Raw genomic sequence first — 17,362 nt, forward strand, 5'->3', positions numbered from 1 at the left:
GCATCTGCCAACCAAGCACCTCTTATCAGCTCTCTATCAAAGTCTGTCAGATCTATTGCCCTGTGGTCCCGTCGTGACTGAAACAGACTTGTGTCAGGGAGATGCATCTTTTACACATCACAGAATACATGTCAGCGATACCATTTCAATCGAGTCACAAAAGTGTGTGCTGCATGTAGCAGGTTTTCCAATGTTTTTGTCCCATTTTTTGTCACCATTGAAGAAATCAAGAACTGAAAGTGAAAAATGAAGGGGTTAAAATACCTCCAAAACCGAGAAATTATCGCCCCCTGCTGGGAGAAACAAAGAACTGCAGTTTATCTCCTCAATACAAGGGTGGTTGGATAGCGTCTTCCCTTTGATCAAGGTGTTTTTTTTCAGCATGCTACAGCACTGGGGAATCTGTTCGGTAACAATTTATTTATTCTACATATATATGTGCGTGCGTGCGTGCGTGCGTGCGTGCGTGCGTCTGTTAAACAATATTCTAGACAATGACAAGCATTATTTATATAATTTAGCTACATCTGGTAAATCTATAAACCTGGAGCCTCATGCATACCTTTATACAGGAAATCAATAGATACAAGATGCATTTTCCTTGTGTTATTATTATTATTATTGTTATTATTATTATTATTATTATTATTTTGTTTGTAAATGATCTCATTGGATTTCTGAAATGGTTGGATAATTACCCTCACAAGCACTTCATTAGATGCACTTGGTCTACTTGTTATGCAGTTCAGTTGCAATATTTATTTATTTTTGCTTATTTTAACAATAATGTGAATGAAATATCATCACAGGAAAGAGGACATTTCCATGGATCTCGTAAATCACAATCAAATTGCATTACATGTGCAATCTGCCCACAGTGGAAAAGCAAAAACATGTTTTAAGCCTGGCCTTTGTCGCCCTCTTCAGGACAAACTCTGCAGCTGCGCAGAGCCTGATTGAAAGCAATTCTTTTCACTTGGTGTGGTTCCATTGGAAATGTAGGGCCCTATTCACACAACCTTCAGGACTGTTCTGTTAAAGACTCTTGATTTCTTTTTTTTTTAATGGTTTAAATGAAGTTAAATGAAGTTTTTTGAGAGTGGGAGAAATGCATTGTTTATTATTAATTTTATTACATTTATTTTGTATTATTATTCAAAGCACCGTTTAAGGTCAATAATACTTATAATCAGGTTTTAAATTAAAACCAAAACATAAATTTAAAAAAGCACCCAGTTTAATAACTTTTTTTAATGTTTCTGTTTATCAATTAACATTTTTTCCCCATATAATGTTTTGTACAGTTTGAATTTTCAATAAATGTTTTGTTCTGCACCTACTTCTGAAATGAACATAAACTAAGTGGACTGTCAACAGCAGCTGCTCTCTGGAAACGTGAAGTGAACAAAAAAGCTTTGGAGAAAATGTTAAACACACATAAAATATATTCTACTATAACAATGAACACACAGTGTTGCTTTAACTGAACAATACCAGCAGACCAGCCTATTTCATACAGGTCTTTGTAACTAAACAATACCAGCAGACCAGCCTATTTCATACAGGTCTTTGTAACTAAACTATACCAGCAGACCAGCCTATTTCATACAGGTCTTTGTAACTAAACTATACCAGCACACCAGCCTATTTCATACAGGTCTTTGTAACTAAACAATACCAGCAGACCAGCCTATTTCATACAGGTCTTTGTAACTAAACTATACCAGCACACCAGCCTATTTCATACAGGTCTTTGTAACTAAACTATACCAGCAGACCAGCCTATTTCATACAGGTCTTTGTAACTAAACTATACCAGCAGACCAGCCTATTTCATACAGGTCTTTGTAACTAAACTATACCAGCAGACCAGCCTGTTTCAAAGGTTTGCCTGCCAGTTAATTAGATTCCGTTCTGTACGTATCTCGGTGTATTTATTGGATTTCTCCATAAATAACATCTTACTGAAAAATCAGAAGAAAATATATAAACTGCTAGGAATTTAAAATGGTGTTAAAGTTACACATTTGAATTTTTAAAAAGGCATTTGCAACTATACAAAGTGATTATAAGATTCTGAATGGATTTTTCACTTCCCTCGATCTAATTATATAACAAAACCTTTAGAAATATCCCCAACTTTGCCCCCGAGTGCCCTGAAACAAACGACCGCATCCCCACACTGAATAGAATGTGTGAAGACAGCACTGACCCTGGAGACGAGACACCCTCCCTAGACATTTCAATGACAATCATACTCGAACGACAAAATGTGTTGTGTTGTGTTGTGTTAGATTTTTTTTAATCTGGAGCGTTTACGTCACACGACTGTTTTTTTTAACTAATCAGAATGAAATAACGCAGCGAGCTGATTGGTCAGTGTGACCTACCACCTGCGGTCTGTTCGTTGCGATCATGTGAATCGTTTGCCTTCATCTGAAAATATCAGATCAAAACAAAAATGCGTTTAATGAAGGGGGCCAGGAGTCTTTTCAGAAGCAGTGTTTTGCTGGAATAGTTAGTAAGCATGGATAATAAAATCTAATCAGAAACAGCCATAGAAAATCCTCATCAGGTAAGAAATGTAAAGAACATGATGACGTTTAAACCTTTAACCTCAGTGTGGTCCCCATGAGTGTTCATTAATATCTATCTATCAGGAGAGTTTTCACAATGAGCAATTGTATCTGTTCATGAAAACACAGCAGCATGGCTGATTGAAATGAAATCTGTTTGAAATGTTTGATGAAGGGGGGCAGGAGGTGGGGTCATATTACCTGTAACACAGGAAGGAAGGAAGTGAACGGGGAGAGGAAACCAGTGTGGGGGCTGCAGGATCAATGAGCTTCACCTGAGTCAAAGAGAGTGGAAATAAAGAAGTGTGGAAAACAAAACGAGCAACAGCAAAACAAGAAGGGACTTGAGAGAAGGATGTTCTGCTGATGAGAGGGAAGACATTGTCTGAAATGAATAAAACAAATAGTGCACAGATTTGAAAAGTAGGTCCCTTGATTGTAAGCTTTGTTTGAGTGTCTGTTCTGTATAAAATGGTTTTAACTCATGAAATCAGCACTGTAATAAATGAGTATGTCAGTAACGTACACATCCTGTCTGATAACACTAGAACGTGTCTAGTTCTCATAATATACAGCCTCCCCTGGACTGGAGGGACCACCCTTCACATTCTCTTAGGGGGGGGGGAGCAGTTCAGACTCTGTGCCTCAAGCTTGCCCTGAACTGGAGGGAAGAAAGCAGTTGGTGCTCAGAGATAAGTTTGTGGTTGAGGACTAATGGACTTTGAGATGTGGATTAATGCCCACGAAGATCGAACTCCACCAAACTCACTTCCCTTGTGAACTTCTGAGGATTCAGACCCACACAGAAGTGAAGGTCTAGTGCAGTCAAATACATACTGTAGCTATAGAAGGGTTACTGTGACAATGCCATTCTCAAACTCTAGTCCCACTCACAACTCTCTCCTCTCCGCCCCTCTCACACTGATTCAGCAGTTTCTGCTCCTCCTGTTTGTCTAAACCTGGCCTCAGTCCAAAACCCCGCCTCTTAGATCTTTACACAATTCCAGGAAATCAGCACAGCAAAGTTTCTGTTGTGAAATCGTCAGTCTCTCTGTCTCACTGCAGCAACAATGGCTTCAAACTTGTGGTCAGAGGATCAGTTTAGCTGTTCAGTGTGTCTGGAGCTATTGAAGGACCCAGTCACTATTCCATGTGGACACAGTTACTGTATGGGGTGTATTAAGAACTGCTGGGATCAGAATGATCATACAGGTGTCTACAGCTGCCCCCAGTGCAGAAAGACCTTTACCCCAAGGCCTGATCTGGGCAGAAACACCATGCTGGCTGAAGTTGTGGAGAAATTAAAGAAGACAGGACTCAATCCTCCTCCTGCTCAAAGTTATGCTGGACCTGGAGATGTGCCGTGTGATTTCTGCACTGGGAGAAAGTTCAAAGCTGTGAAATCCTGTTTGACGTGCCTGGCCTCTTACTGTGAAACACACGTCAAGCCACACAGTGAGGTTACTCCATTAAAGAGGCACAAGCTGGTCAATGCAATTGGAAATCTGGAGCAGAAGCTTTGTGCTGAACACCAACGATTATGTGAGGTCTTCTGTAGAACCGATCAGACGTGTATTTGCTTGTTGTGTTTACAAAATGAACACAAGAGTCATGATACAGTCTCGGCTGAGGCAGAAAGGAGTGTGAAACAGGTAAGGGTTTGAACCATTTCCTTGTAGCTATCCTAGAAGATAAGAATTCCCAGTGATATTTAACATGTCTGTTTACTAGGTTATACATATTTTAATTGTATATTAAGAGCTATTTAAAGAGTCGTAGTATTTTAATTGCTCTACCTAACGTCAAAGCCGTAGCCAGCTATGAGGCACACGAGGCACGGGCCTCGGTTAAAATCATACTCATGAATATTTATTTAGGTGCTTTTACACGTTGCTTTGCGCATATATAGCACTCAGAAATAAAACAAATAAAACTAGAAACCTTTGAATATCTGTTCTGGTGTTTTTAGAAGTAATTGTTAAAGTGGGGCGGTATTCGCGGGTAAGAATACCGGCAAAAACAAACAAACAAAAAAAAAACATAATAAAAGAATAATATAAAGTCTTACTATTGATGCAAAATGCGAATATTGTTTTCCATCAACAGAATTACCCGAATCAACTTGAGTTATCATGGGCTGATTGACAGGAATTCCCTCCATTCACTTACATATAGTCTCTGAGACTGACATTCGCTCTAGCCTATCAGAGGCTTTGTTGGGTTCTGTTGGTGTTTGAACTGGTGCGAGTAAAATTCATCCCTCTTTCACTGACCTGAGAAACGCCACAAACAGGACTGTGAACTAGTGTGGTTTACTGAAATTAGATCAAATTGGCTACCTCTGCTTGTATTGTATTAATTATTATACTATACGGGTTTTTTTGTCTGCCGTGTGTAACAAAATAAATAAATAAAAACATTTGCGTACCGCCAGAAAGCCTCCCTGTTTTGCAAAGAAACGTGCCCGGATCAGCCTGCTGCAGTATACTGGAGAATATCGTGTTCTTACAGACACGTGAATGAAAAAAAAAACTGTTCGGGAAAAATCTATCAAGTCCCGTTTCAATCACAGCATGTTTAACTGTCCCCAGCACAGGGTGACCATTCGTCCGGTTGTCAGCTGGTCTGTCCCGTGTACGATACCGGTACGGCACTTTATGTCCGGTATTATTATTTTGAAACGCCCAGCTTCTAAGAACCACAATTGAATGTTATATTGTGTGTCTCCATTGGTTAGTATATGTGTCATTTATTTAATCTCGCAATTATACTGGTCCTGCGAATGCCCCCAAAGGGCTCTCACTAAAAGCCCGGTGTTTCGAGTGTGACGTCAAGAAAAAACAAACAAGGAAGATGACCGGTTATGCGCACTGAAGGGATTTGACAAGCGCGCCACATTCAAAACTAATGCAGTTACTCGTCAGGTTTGCCATCTGCGTTCTGTACATTTGTGTGCTTAAATATGAACTATACCACACCACAGGAACGTTTGTATTATTGTATTCACTTACTCATTAATACTATATTCATCATCAATAACGAGTCTTAACAAATCTCTTGTGGTATGTTATAATATTAGTTTGCGTTGCATTTCCCTTTACAATATTATTCCCTTATATAGAAGGCAGTGGCTATCTTATACAATTTCACTAGCCATGGAAAATGCCAGTAATATAGCGGTGGCACTTCATATTTTTTTGGTGCGTGTTGAAACAGTGTAATATAATGTCGATGTAGCTGCATGGTGAATAAACTAAGCAATCAGAACAATGGCTTGGTGCCAGTATTTATATATTACTTTAAAAAAGTGACACATACACATCTATCTGCACTGGCAGAGCTGCTGTGCCCGTGCCTTTAAAAGTGACACATATGCATCTATCTGCACTGGCAGAGCTGCTGTGCCCATGCCTTTAAAAGTGACACACACGCATCTATCTGCACTGGCAGAGCTGCTGTGCCCGTGCCTTTAAAAGTGACACATACGCATCTATCTGCACTGGCAGAGCTGCTGTGCCTGTGCCTTTAAAAGTGACACATACGCATCTATCTGTACTGGCAGAGCTGCTGTGCCCGTGCCATGCCGTTCTTGCCAGTCTGCTCACAGTGAGGGTGTGTTTTCACCACAATTTTCAATTCTGTTTTAAATTCCACGAGTCTGTGAATCCTCCCTATTGAACTGTAATATATCTTTAAATCCCACGAGCAAGAACAACCCTCTGTTTCTAATTGTAATCTCGTTTTAAATCTCACCAGCGTGTGCAATCCTCCAATAGAAATGCAGGAATGTGCTGCCACTCAGTTTAAAGTATTCAGAATGAATCAATGATAGATACAAGTCAGGAAGGAGGGGCATTGCCCGACTGCGCTGGGAAAGGGATTTTTTTTTTTTGGTTTTAGGTTATTTTATTGTATTTTTTCACATGGAAAGGGATGAAGTCAACGTGAATTGAGTAACCATGTCCAGTGTATTCACTGTTGCTAGTATGAAACAGTACCATCTAGTGGACAGCTACTGTGGATCAAGTGTCCTTTTGTATTGCTGGCAGCTGTGCACTAGATGGTGTTGTATCTTACTACTATACACACATGTTGTCTGATCTAGCCTGTGCTGCAGATGTCTATGGCATGCAACTGGAACTGAAAAGAGGTAAAACAAGAAAAAAGAAAATATATTTAAACTAAATTGATTCTGTCAGTTTCAATAGCATGCTTAAACAGGCCTGTGTTGGGTGTTACAGGATATCACTCAATGCCCCATCAGAAATGTCACTGTGTCACTGTGTTTCTACACAGAAGCAGCTGGGAGAGACACAGACAGAAATACAACAGAGAATCCAGGAGAGACTGAAAGAAATTGAGGAGCTGAAACAGGCTGTGGAGTCACTGAAAGTGGGTATTGACAAGAGGGGGGTATTATTATTATTATTATTATTATTATTATTATTATTATTATTATTATTATTAACAGATGAACTGGAACACATCTACAGAAGTTTACTGTCTATGCCTGATGTGTTTTTGATATCAGTTCTAACCATGTCTCCTCTACTGTGTTCTTTCACTCAGAGATCTGCATGCATAGAAATAAAGGAAAGTGAGAAGATCTTTACTGAGCTGATCCGATCCATTGAGAAGATCCACACTGAGGTTATTGAGCTGATTGGAGCTAACGAGAAGGCTGCAGTGAATCAGGCTGAAGGACGCATGAAGAAACTGGAGCAGGAGATTGCTGAGCTAAGGAGGAGAAACACTGAGCTGAAACAGCTTTCAGAGACAGAGGATCACATCCATTTTCTACAGGTAACATCACTGCTTGTTAGAAAATCTCAAGTACATAACTGGGACGGTTTCAGACAGACCTCTCCAATTGAATGAATCCTTGCTTTTCCCCAGGAATGTTTTGGACCCCATTCTGTTTCACTGAAAACTCCTTTTCTCCACTTTCCTGTTGTAGAATTTCCAGCCTCTCTGTGCCCCTCCTGAAGCTGGAGACTTACCCAGCGTTACTGTCAATACAGACATCTCTTTTGAGGCTGTGAGGAAAGCTGTATCTGAACTTAAAGACCATATTGAGGACTTCTGCAAGGGGGAATTAATAACAAAAACAGGTTGGTGTGAAATAGTTTCCTTTGGTAGGGATTTCTCAAATAGACCATGGCTTGAGGAGGGTCAGGACTTGCAAGACATTAATAAAGACCGCTTGCAGATTGTTGGCTATATGAATATTGCAGCAGGGAGGAATGAGCAGGGAGGAGGGTAAATGGAGGAGGGAGCAGAGAGGAGGAAGCAGGAAGGAGAGAGCATGGAGGAGTGAGCAAGGAGCATGAAGGAGAGCATGAAAGAGGGAGGAGGGAGCAAGGATTAGGGAGGATGGAGGTGGGAGCATGGAGGAGTGTGCATACAGGAGGGAGCAGGGATGACAGAGCAGGGACTAATGAAGCAGGGAGGAGACAGGAGGGAGCAGGGAGAAGAGAGGAGGGAGCATGGAGTGATGTGAGGATGGAGCAGACAATGACTGCTGTATGTTTGATGCGCAAGGGTGTCCTAATATGGACACCGTACTGTTGGGCAAAAATATGTGATGGAGAGGAACGTAGATATTTAGTAAGCAAGGGGTCTGAGTGGGTAAAATGGCAACACATACCCTGTAGGAACATTAAGTGAACTGTAATTGTATGCAGAGCTGCATTTGATTGGTTCCAATTGAAGAAGTTTGATAAGATCGAGGAATTATAATGAACAAAACAAACAGCAAGAGGGTTTAATTAATAGCAGCAGCAGTTTATTGAAGACAGAAAAATAGAGAGAGAGAACTTATCCAAAGTCAGAAATAAATCTCAAGTAAGAATTATAGATCAAATCTATTGATTATCAGCCTTAAACATCACAGTATAAATATACTTGTGTATAAAATAGCAGGGAGCATAGAGGAGGGAGCATAGAGGAGGAAGCAAAGAGGAGGAAGGAGAGAGCAGGGAGCATAGAGGAGGGAGCATAGAGCTGGAAGGAGGGAGCATAGAGGAGGGAGCATAGAGCTGGAAGGAGGGAGCATAGAGGAGGGAGCAAAGAGGAGAGGGAGGAGGGAATAGGGAGGATGGAGCATAGAGGAGGGAGCAGGGAGGAGGGAGCAAAGAAGATTGAGGAGGGAGCATAGAGGAAAAAGGGAGGAGGGAGCAGGGAGGAGGGAGTATAGAGGGATGAGGGAACAGGGAGGAGAGAGCAAAGAAGATTGAGGTGTGAGCATAGAGGAAGAAGGTAGGAGGGAGGAGGGAGTATAGAGGGATGAGGGAACAGGGAGGAGGGAGCAAAGAAGATTGAGGTGGGAGCATAGAGGAAGAAGGGAGGAGGGAGCAGGGAGTATAGAGGGATGAGGGAACAGGGAGGAGGGAGCATACAGGAGGGAGCAGGGAGGAGAGTTCCTAGAGAAGGGAGCGGGGACTAGGGAGCATAGAGAAGGGAGGAGGGAGCAGGTGAATTGTGTGAATTGTGACGGGTTAAATTAGGTGCGATCCTTCATTTTCCATTTTAAACGTTATTCAAATGCGTTTGTCTCTAGACTGATGTGAACTGGAGGAACGCTAATCAAAGTTTATCAGCGTATATATTTGTGTCAAGTAAACTAGATAACTCTGCTATTCAGAAGAAGCTTCTTTTTATACATGGGATATAAACAGAAAAACTGTGTCATGCAAGATATAGCAAAGTTATATTTTGAAAAACCTCGATGTGAAACAAAACAGAGCACAGAAATGACACATTAATGACTCAATAATCATCAATTGAATTTGTAAAGGGGAGGAGAAAAGGACAAAAACACAGGAAATATTAGCATTTTGTCCCACAGAGTGAGCATTTTGTCCCACAGAATTAGCATTTTGTCCCACAGAATGAGCATTTTGTATCACAAAATGAGTTTTAGCCCCACAAAATATGCATTTTGTCCAACAAAATGATAGTAATGTTAAATAATTTTGGGGACAAAACTTATAACTTACTGCCCCTCTATAAATATCACAACAATTATTATAATGTCTCTAAAATATCAATTCCAATTCCTTTGAAGGAATTGCTTTTAAAAAGGAATTGCCTCAACCCTGGTTGTGCATTGCCTGTATATTAAACACAAAGAAACACGCAACTCTGGCTATGTACAGGACACCCTCGAAGAGACTGCAACCTCAATCCAGCTTCTAATACAAACTAATGTGCACCCACCTTAGTAAGCAAATGTTATTTTATAGTACAGTCCCGACAGACAACCCAAGATGAAATACTTACAGCGCAGCAGTCCTTCATGTCTGTATTAATAGAGGGGATCGTATCTTACAGGATTAGATATGACAGGCTCTGTATTAATAGAGGGGATCGTATCTTACAGGATCAGATATGACAGGCTCTGTATTAATAGAGGGGATCGTATCTTACAGGATCAGATATGACAGGCTCTGTATTAATAGAGGGGATCGTATCTTACAGGATCAGATATGACAGGCTCTGTATTAATAGAGGGCATCGTATCTTACAGGATCAGATATGACAGGCTCTGTATTAATAGAGGGGATCGTATCTTACAGGATCAGATATGACAGGCTTACTCCCACCACACTGGGGAATACATGGCAGCATTAACTTAGGATACTTGATGATAATAACCTGGCTAATTAGTACTTCACATCACACAGTACTAAGCAGCTGGGTTATTTTTTGCAAACATGTTAGTAGTTTTATAGTGTGTTTACTGTGTGAAGTAATAATATGTAATTGAACTGAGTGCGTTTTAATTTCAGAGTTTATGTAGAAATGGAAGGACAGAAAGGAGCTGTACAATATCTGTAGAATACAGCATGGGGTGGTGTGTGATATGAGAATGTAATGCACACCAAGGGGGTTATCCAGGCATTACATGCTCATGTATCACACACACAAACACACACTCACACACACACACACACACATACACACACACACTGCCTATCACACACTCATACACACACACACACTCACTCACTCACACACACACACACATTGCCTATCACACACTCATACACACACACACACACCCTGCCTATCACACACACACACACACACTGCCCCATGCAATATCTTTATAATCTCTGGTGAACTCCATAAAGAATTGCATTTAAAATAGCAACCACTTTGATAAGGTGAACACTGTTTAAAATAAGGTTTGCATTGTGTGAGACAGTACAGAGAAAACCGCGATTGCTGTGGTCTGTACTAGGAGTGATACGAGACTGCAACCAAAGAGAACACTTTGAACTTGTAACTTAAAAACAGCACGTTCCCTTTCAAGTACGAAATGGGTATCATCCCCTTTAAAAAATAAATAAATAAAAATACATTTAAAAAAAGAAACCCTTCTGATAATAAGCTAACGTTTCCTGGAGTTTTTCGGGTGTTGTGGAGCTGAATTCTTCTTCTGTGCAGAGTGACATTCCTGTTTTGTTTTTGTTTTGTTTTGTTGTCGTCAGGGTTTCCGTGGCAATTGTTAGGGAGCGTGTTAAAATGACGCGCTTTCACATTTCTATTTTTCCATTTCTGTGTTCACGGGTTTGTTCTGAGGGTGGTTGTGTTTGCTCACATTTCTGTGAACCCTTTTTGTGTGAAGTGGATTCCCTTCAGTCCGAATCAGAGTGTATTTCAAAGCCCGCAGGTGTGGGTCCGGGTGATTTTTCGGGTGTCCGGTTTCTCCATGTTCGCGGTGACTCCCTCATGGAAATGCAGCTCTGTCCTCAGATGGGATGCGGAGCGGCTGTTGCCGAGGTGGTTCCGATGTTGGAAACGCGGGTTTCTCTTGGATTGATCAGGGAGGGCTGGACGGGTTTCTTTATCAAGCGCTCCCGAGAGGATTGTGGGATGTGTTGCTGTTTAATATAACGTTATAACTACATTAATAACATACGCGTACAGACACCTTACAGTACGCTGCTAAAGAATAAGAATCACACGAAGCTGAATAATGTATAAAGAGATATTAAAAATAAAACATGTCTATATATGTTCGTTGCTGTGAGGGCAGATTCACATCCCAGTGCTTTGGTATCTCTGGGCTTGAAACGGCGCTCCATAAGTATAACACCTATTATTATTATTATTATTATTATTATTATTATTATTATTATTATTATTATTATTATTATTATTATTATTAATATTTAGTTTTATTTATCAGAAATATAAAAACATATTATTTCTATTGTGTGTGTGTGTAAACATTATTTTTTAAACTATAATAATGTTCCACTGCGGCTCTCAGTGATGACGTTTCATGATTGCTTCAGCTCACATTCAGCAGTTTCCTCAGGCTGTGTGACTGACATATAATCTGACCAATGAAAACGCAGAAAGGGTGGAAACGGTTGTATTATTGGCTGATCACCCCAAAACAGCAAACCGCCTGATTACTTGTGGAGAAGGGAGGAGAGAGCAGGGAGGATGGAGGAGGGAGCAGGTAGGATGGAGGAGGGAGCAGGCAGGATGGAGGAGGGAGCAGGGAAGAAGGATCAGGGAGGATAGAGGAGGGAGGAGAGAACAGGGAGGAGGGAGGAAGGAGCAGGGAGCAGGCAGGAGGGAGCAGGGAGAATGGAGGGGGGAGCAGGGAGGATGGAGGAGGGAGCAGAATGGAGGAGGGAGCAGGGAGGAGGGAGCAGGGAGGAGGGAGGAGGGAACAGGGAGGAGGGAGCAGGCAGGGGGGAGCAGGGAGGATAGAGGAGGGAGCAGGGAGGATGGTGGAGGGAGCAGGGTGGATGGAGTAGGGAGAAGGGAGCAGGGAGGATGCTTGTGGGAGGAGGCAGGAGGGTGGAGGGAGCATTCAAGAGGGAGAAGGAAGCATAGAGGAAGGAGCATGGAGGATGGAGGAGGGAACAGGGACTGATGAATCAGGGAGGAGGGAGTGATTTGAGGATGGCGCAGACAGTGACTGTTGTATGTTTCAATTCTATTTCTCTCTCTTTTTTTCTGCCCAGTGAATGAAGTTGCAGTTTACAGTCTGCAGGCTCCAGAGCCAAGGAACAGAGCTGAGTTTTTAAAATGTAAGTCTGTTTTCACTGAAACATTTGATTGAAAGATGTGTCACTCCATTGTGAGAAGAGCTAACACTACAGAACAGGGAGGGGTGGAGCTTGAGGGCAGCAATTATTATTATTTATTAGTAATTGTGAAGCCATTAATCTACACTCCTCTCCAACAAGTATTGGTTCAGATGAATACATGCAGAATGACTGGGGGAGGGGCATTTGTTGCCTGTTTTTCCACTCAGACCTTTCTCTCCCTAAATATCTTGGTATCCCTGAATAGATAATCATCCCATCTTTTAATACATGTACAATGCATGTGAAACCAGTTGTGGGATAAAATGAACAGCTATCCCTCCCAGTCATCCTGTGCTGGTAGTAAATGTATATTGCAGTATCACTGCACTTGTGGGATGGATTGCTCATTAAAATATTAGACAGATATTTGAAGAGTGGATGATATTCTATTGAAGATATTTAGTAAGCAAGGGGTCTGAGTGGGTAAAATGGCAACACATACCCTGTAGGAACATTAAGTGAACTGTAATTGTATGCAGAGCTGCATTTGATTGGTTCCAATTGAAGAAGTTTGATAAGATTGAGGAATTATAATGAACAAAACAATCAAACAGCAAGAGGGTTTAAAGGGTTCATAAGGACCTTTGTATTTTATTGTGTTGCATGTTCCCATGTGTTGCTACAACTGTTTACGTGAGGTGTGTGTATTGTTTTAATTATTTTTATTTTTTTTTACATTTTGACCACTTTTTTATACTTATAGATAGCTTCACATGTAACTGCATGGGCCTCTCAGAACTACATTTCCCATCATCCTCCTGCTCACATATGTAATTGAGATGGAATTACCAGTGAGCAGGAGGATGATGGGAAATGTAGTTCTGAGAGGTCCATGCAGGTCCGGGGGAAGCCATCTTGAGGCAGAAAATGCAATTTAAAAGTTTAAAAAAGTGGGCAAAATGTATTAAAAAAAATAATTAAAACAATACACACACCTTCCATAAACAGGATGTGAGGATGCAGCAGACAATGACTGTTGATTTTCTCAGTGATTTGACTTTTCTAACCGTCTCTACTCTACCCGTCCTCTTCTCTTCAATCAGATTCCTGTCAGCTCACACTGGACCCCAACACAGCATATGAAGATCTCTGTCTGTCTGAAGGGAACAGAAAGGTGACATGGAGGAGAGAGACCCAGAGATATCCTGATCACTCAGAGCGATTTGATAGCTGGCCCCAAGTGCTGTGCAGAGAGGGTTTGTCTGGGACTCGCTGTTACTGGGAGATTGAGTGGAGTGAGGGAAGGGCTGATATAGGAGTCACATATAAAGGAATCAGCAGGAAAGGAAGGGATCATTCCTGTTTCCTTGGATTCAATGACAAGTCCTGGAGTTTGTTCTGCTCTGATTCCAGTTACACTGCCCGGCACAATAACAATCAAACTGCAATAACTGCTCCCCACTCCCCCAGAATAGGAGTGTATCTGGACTTTAATGCCGGCACACTGTCCTTTTATGGCGTCTCTGACACAATGACCCTCCTGCACAGATTCCAAACCACATTCACTGAGCCGCTCTATCCTGGGTTTTGGCTTTGGTGTTCTGATTGCACTGTAACAATCTGCCAGCTGAACTAGACTGTTTTGTGTTGTAAGAAACCCTTTGTATTGAACTCCCTGTCTGTCCTCTCCACTCCTCGGGTGAAGGGAATGTTCAATCTGACACAACTTTGGATGAAAGTTAGGGGGTAAAACGGCGCCACCTGCAGAGCGAAACGAGGTGAATTATTTGTTTTTAGCAACGAATGGATTTCATACAAAATAACTGTATTTAATTTATTTTTTAAGAATTGTTATGTTTTATATATTTTAAGAAATGGCATCCAATAGTCAGTGCTGTAACAGTTTTAAAAAAAGTGAACTTAAGTTTGCTTTATTGTGTGTGTGTTTTTGTTTTTTGATTCCCATAAAATGTTTGTTCTGTATATTTTTTCAGATTTTAGTAATGTGATTTAATAAAATAAATAAAAAATTGATTAACTGTGACTTTTTCTTATTTATTAATACTCATTAACACTCATTAAGCATAGGGAAGCATTGTAAAGCACAGAGAGGTCTGGTAAAGCATAGGGAAGCATTGTAAAGCACAGACAGGTGTGGTGTATTTATTTATTATTATTTGTATTTTTGTTTGCGGCCCGGATAAAAGTGCTGCGTATTTGTTATTGTTTTTATAATTTAAACCTCGTGAGGATGCATGGCTGATCAGCTACTGATTATTTAACTAGCTGACAGTCACACATCCTTACCAAACGCGTGCAGACTGTGGCCGAGGGGTAATAAGATAATTAACAGCTAGTTAACCCCTCGGACAGAATATAAGAACCTGCAGCTGTCTGTACTGTGGGGTTTGGGTGTACAGAGAGGAGGTACGGGGAGATAGAGAGGAGACAGAATCTAGGATAACAATTGCTGAAACATGCTGGATTAGCCAGCACAACACTTACTGGTTTGTCTGTCTGGTTTGTTTGGCTCTTGTGCCTTTTTGTTTAGTGTTTTGTTATTGTTTAAATCTTTTGTTTTGTTTATTTATTTATTAAACACGCTTCACCCACCCATCCATTGTTTTGGTTAAGTTACTTCCTGGTCCGTGATGTCACCACACCTTACCACTGCAAGCCATCCTGCCACAGACCCCTTTCAAGAAAAAGGAAGGAATTAAAGACTAGAGTACAAAGCATTGAAAATACGGGCTAACCTATCATAGATGGATGCTGTGTGGTCCAGTGGCTAAAGAAAAGGGCTTGTAACCAGGAGGTCCCTGGTTCAAATCCCACCTCAGCCACTGACTCATTGTGTGACCCTGAGCAAGTCACTTCACCTCCTTGTGCTCAGTCTTTCGGGTGAGACATAGTTGTAAGTGACTCTGCAGCTGATGCATAGTTCACACACCCTAGTCTCTGTAAGTCGCCTTGGATAAAGGTGTCTGCTAAATAAACAAATAATAATAGATAATTTCAACAGAGTTGAGCACCACATGGTCAGATACCAAACAGAATCACATTGCAGAAAGGTGTCAATACAAAATAAAGCACTCAAGTCTTTCATATAATCCAATTGATTTTATTTTAGGATCTAGATGCTTTGTTTGTGTGATTGTTTTCATCCCCTGACAGTGTGGTTTCTTCCTGGCATCAGAGCGCTGGATCCGCTGCTCCCTGCTTCCCAAACCTCCTTCAGCTTTCCTCATCTGGAGAAACAAGAGACAGAGAGATCGTTGATAGACTGTGCAATTCAAACTGGGACACAGAGATCATTGTCAGACTGTGCAAGTCAAACTGGGACACAGCGATCATTGATAGACTGTGCGGCGACTGCCAGACAATGTGTTTGAAAAAGCGCAACACCTGCTTAATTCTTAAATGAATTGCAGAGGACCTGGCCAGGTTCTGTCCTATCTTATATTCTAGTTGCTAATATTATACTACATGCATACTCCCTTTATATTTTTCAACAGTGAATAATATTATATATAATGGATACTTTATTATAAACTAATACTATGCTCATTAGTTTATTTTTCTAATCTAATCGTTTTGGCAGCAGTTCTATGTCTGGTATTGCCTTGCTGAGATTTAGTACTTTCTAATTACTGCTGCGCTTTTCTCGTTTTTCTGGCCCTATCGGCTTGCCATAGTTTTAAGGCTGATTTTTATCTCGTGTGTTTGGTAGCCGGGGATTTAGAAAAGATGGTGATGACATCTCTGGGTGTGTTTTGTTTGGTACGCTGTGCGCTCTTAAGACTTGCCGTTTTTGAATTTTTGGTTAAGTTTGATTTTATTAGCAAGAGTCCCCAATTTAAATCTTCGACATACTTCTTCTTCTTCTTCAGCACGCTACTCCTCTTACACCGTTTAAGCTACAAACGCCGTTCAAACTTTAAAACGTGTAGACCGGTCTGGAAGAGGGTGCTTGTATACAACATTTTGATATCTTTTATACTTTTTAAACTATTAAGTTTTTTTTTCTTTTTTTGTCCATCTTCATTCACTTTAAAGACTTCCAGCATTCTATTTCCTGTAAACGATCTAACTTTTGACATAAATCAGCTGCTTTGACCACTTTCCCAACAAGTAAGACAAAAAGTGAGAGTATACGGAATCTTCCTCTACTTCTCTGCTATTCAAATCTGAAATCAAAACAGAAATAACTTTTACCAATCAAGAGGTACACCTGTTTTAGTAACCGCATCAACTACATTTTCTCTAACGTTTTATAAACAACTGAAATTTTGACCACTTTCCCAACCGCATCAACTTCTTTCAGGAGGCTGCTTCCCGCTGTTGAATTAACTGTCATAGAACTTTGAGAAATTTCAAATTCTCGCACATTCTAAGCAAGAGACAATCAGTAAACAACGTGACTTTTGACACAAATCAGCTGCTTTGACCACTTTCCCAATAAAGCAAGCCCCACAACTGTACTGGTAAAGTTACCATCTAGTTTGATCTTCTGTTTCATTAGTCTGGGTTGTCTACAGGTGTAGTTGGTTTAAGTCACAGTTTCCTTTGCTTAGGTATATTCGGTCTTACATAGACATTGTAGTGTCGACCCAGCTTTACTAATGTTTGTTCTTACACTCAAGTTGTATGCTTTATTTGTTATTATTTTTATTTGTTTTTTCTATTTTCGTTTGGTCAGCCCGAGCTTTGTCGTCTCTTTCTCTTTTCATC

The 17,362-nt window shown here is 40.7% G+C and overlaps 2 protein-coding genes across 2 annotated transcripts in view; one reads left to right on the forward strand and one right to left on the reverse strand.

The window, feature by feature from the left end:
* The first annotated feature begins 3,614 nt into the window (after positions 1 to 3,614).
* Positions 3,615 to 15,142, forward strand: LOC117432897 (tripartite motif-containing protein 16-like). The gene is made up of 6 exons (XM_059016701.1): positions 3,615 to 4,228; positions 6,873 to 6,968; positions 7,146 to 7,379; positions 7,534 to 7,687; positions 12,566 to 12,631; positions 13,735 to 15,142. The coding sequence occupies exons 1-6, from the start codon at positions 3,647 to 3,649 to the stop codon at positions 14,265 to 14,267; spliced, it is 1,665 nt and encodes a 554-aa protein (XP_058872684.1). The 5' UTR covers positions 3,615 to 3,646; the 3' UTR covers positions 14,268 to 15,142.
* A 589-nt stretch (positions 15,143 to 15,731) lies between these two features.
* LOC131723089 (eukaryotic translation initiation factor 3 subunit D-like) overlaps positions 15,732 to 17,362 on the reverse strand; it is a 34,950-nt gene continuing 33,319 nt past the window's right edge. Inside the window, exon 5 of the mRNA XM_059016434.1 lies at positions 15,732 to 15,879. Within this exon, the coding sequence (XP_058872417.1) occupies positions 15,866 to 15,879 (14 nt within the window). The 3' untranslated portion in view covers positions 15,732 to 15,865. The remainder of the gene's footprint in view (positions 15,880 to 17,362) is intronic.

Source organism: Acipenser ruthenus, chromosome 53, assembly GCF_902713425.1.
Source record: "Acipenser ruthenus chromosome 53, fAciRut3.2 maternal haplotype, whole genome shotgun sequence".
In the NCBI taxonomy this organism is placed as follows: domain Eukaryota; kingdom Metazoa; phylum Chordata; class Actinopteri; order Acipenseriformes; family Acipenseridae; genus Acipenser; species Acipenser ruthenus.

Coding starts and splice junctions, on each gene's coding strand:
- LOC117432897 (XM_059016701.1), top strand. CDS start 3,647: ATGGCTTCAAACTTGTGGTCAGAGGATCAGTTTAGCTGTTCAGTGTGT. Junction 7,688..12,565: donor GGAATTAATAACAAAAACAG/GTTGGTGTGAAA, acceptor TTTTCTGCCCAG/TGAATGAAGTTGCAGTTTAC. Junction 12,632..13,734: donor CAGAGCTGAGTTTTTAAAAT/GTAAGTCTGTTT, acceptor CTCTTCAATCAG/ATTCCTGTCAGCTCACACTG.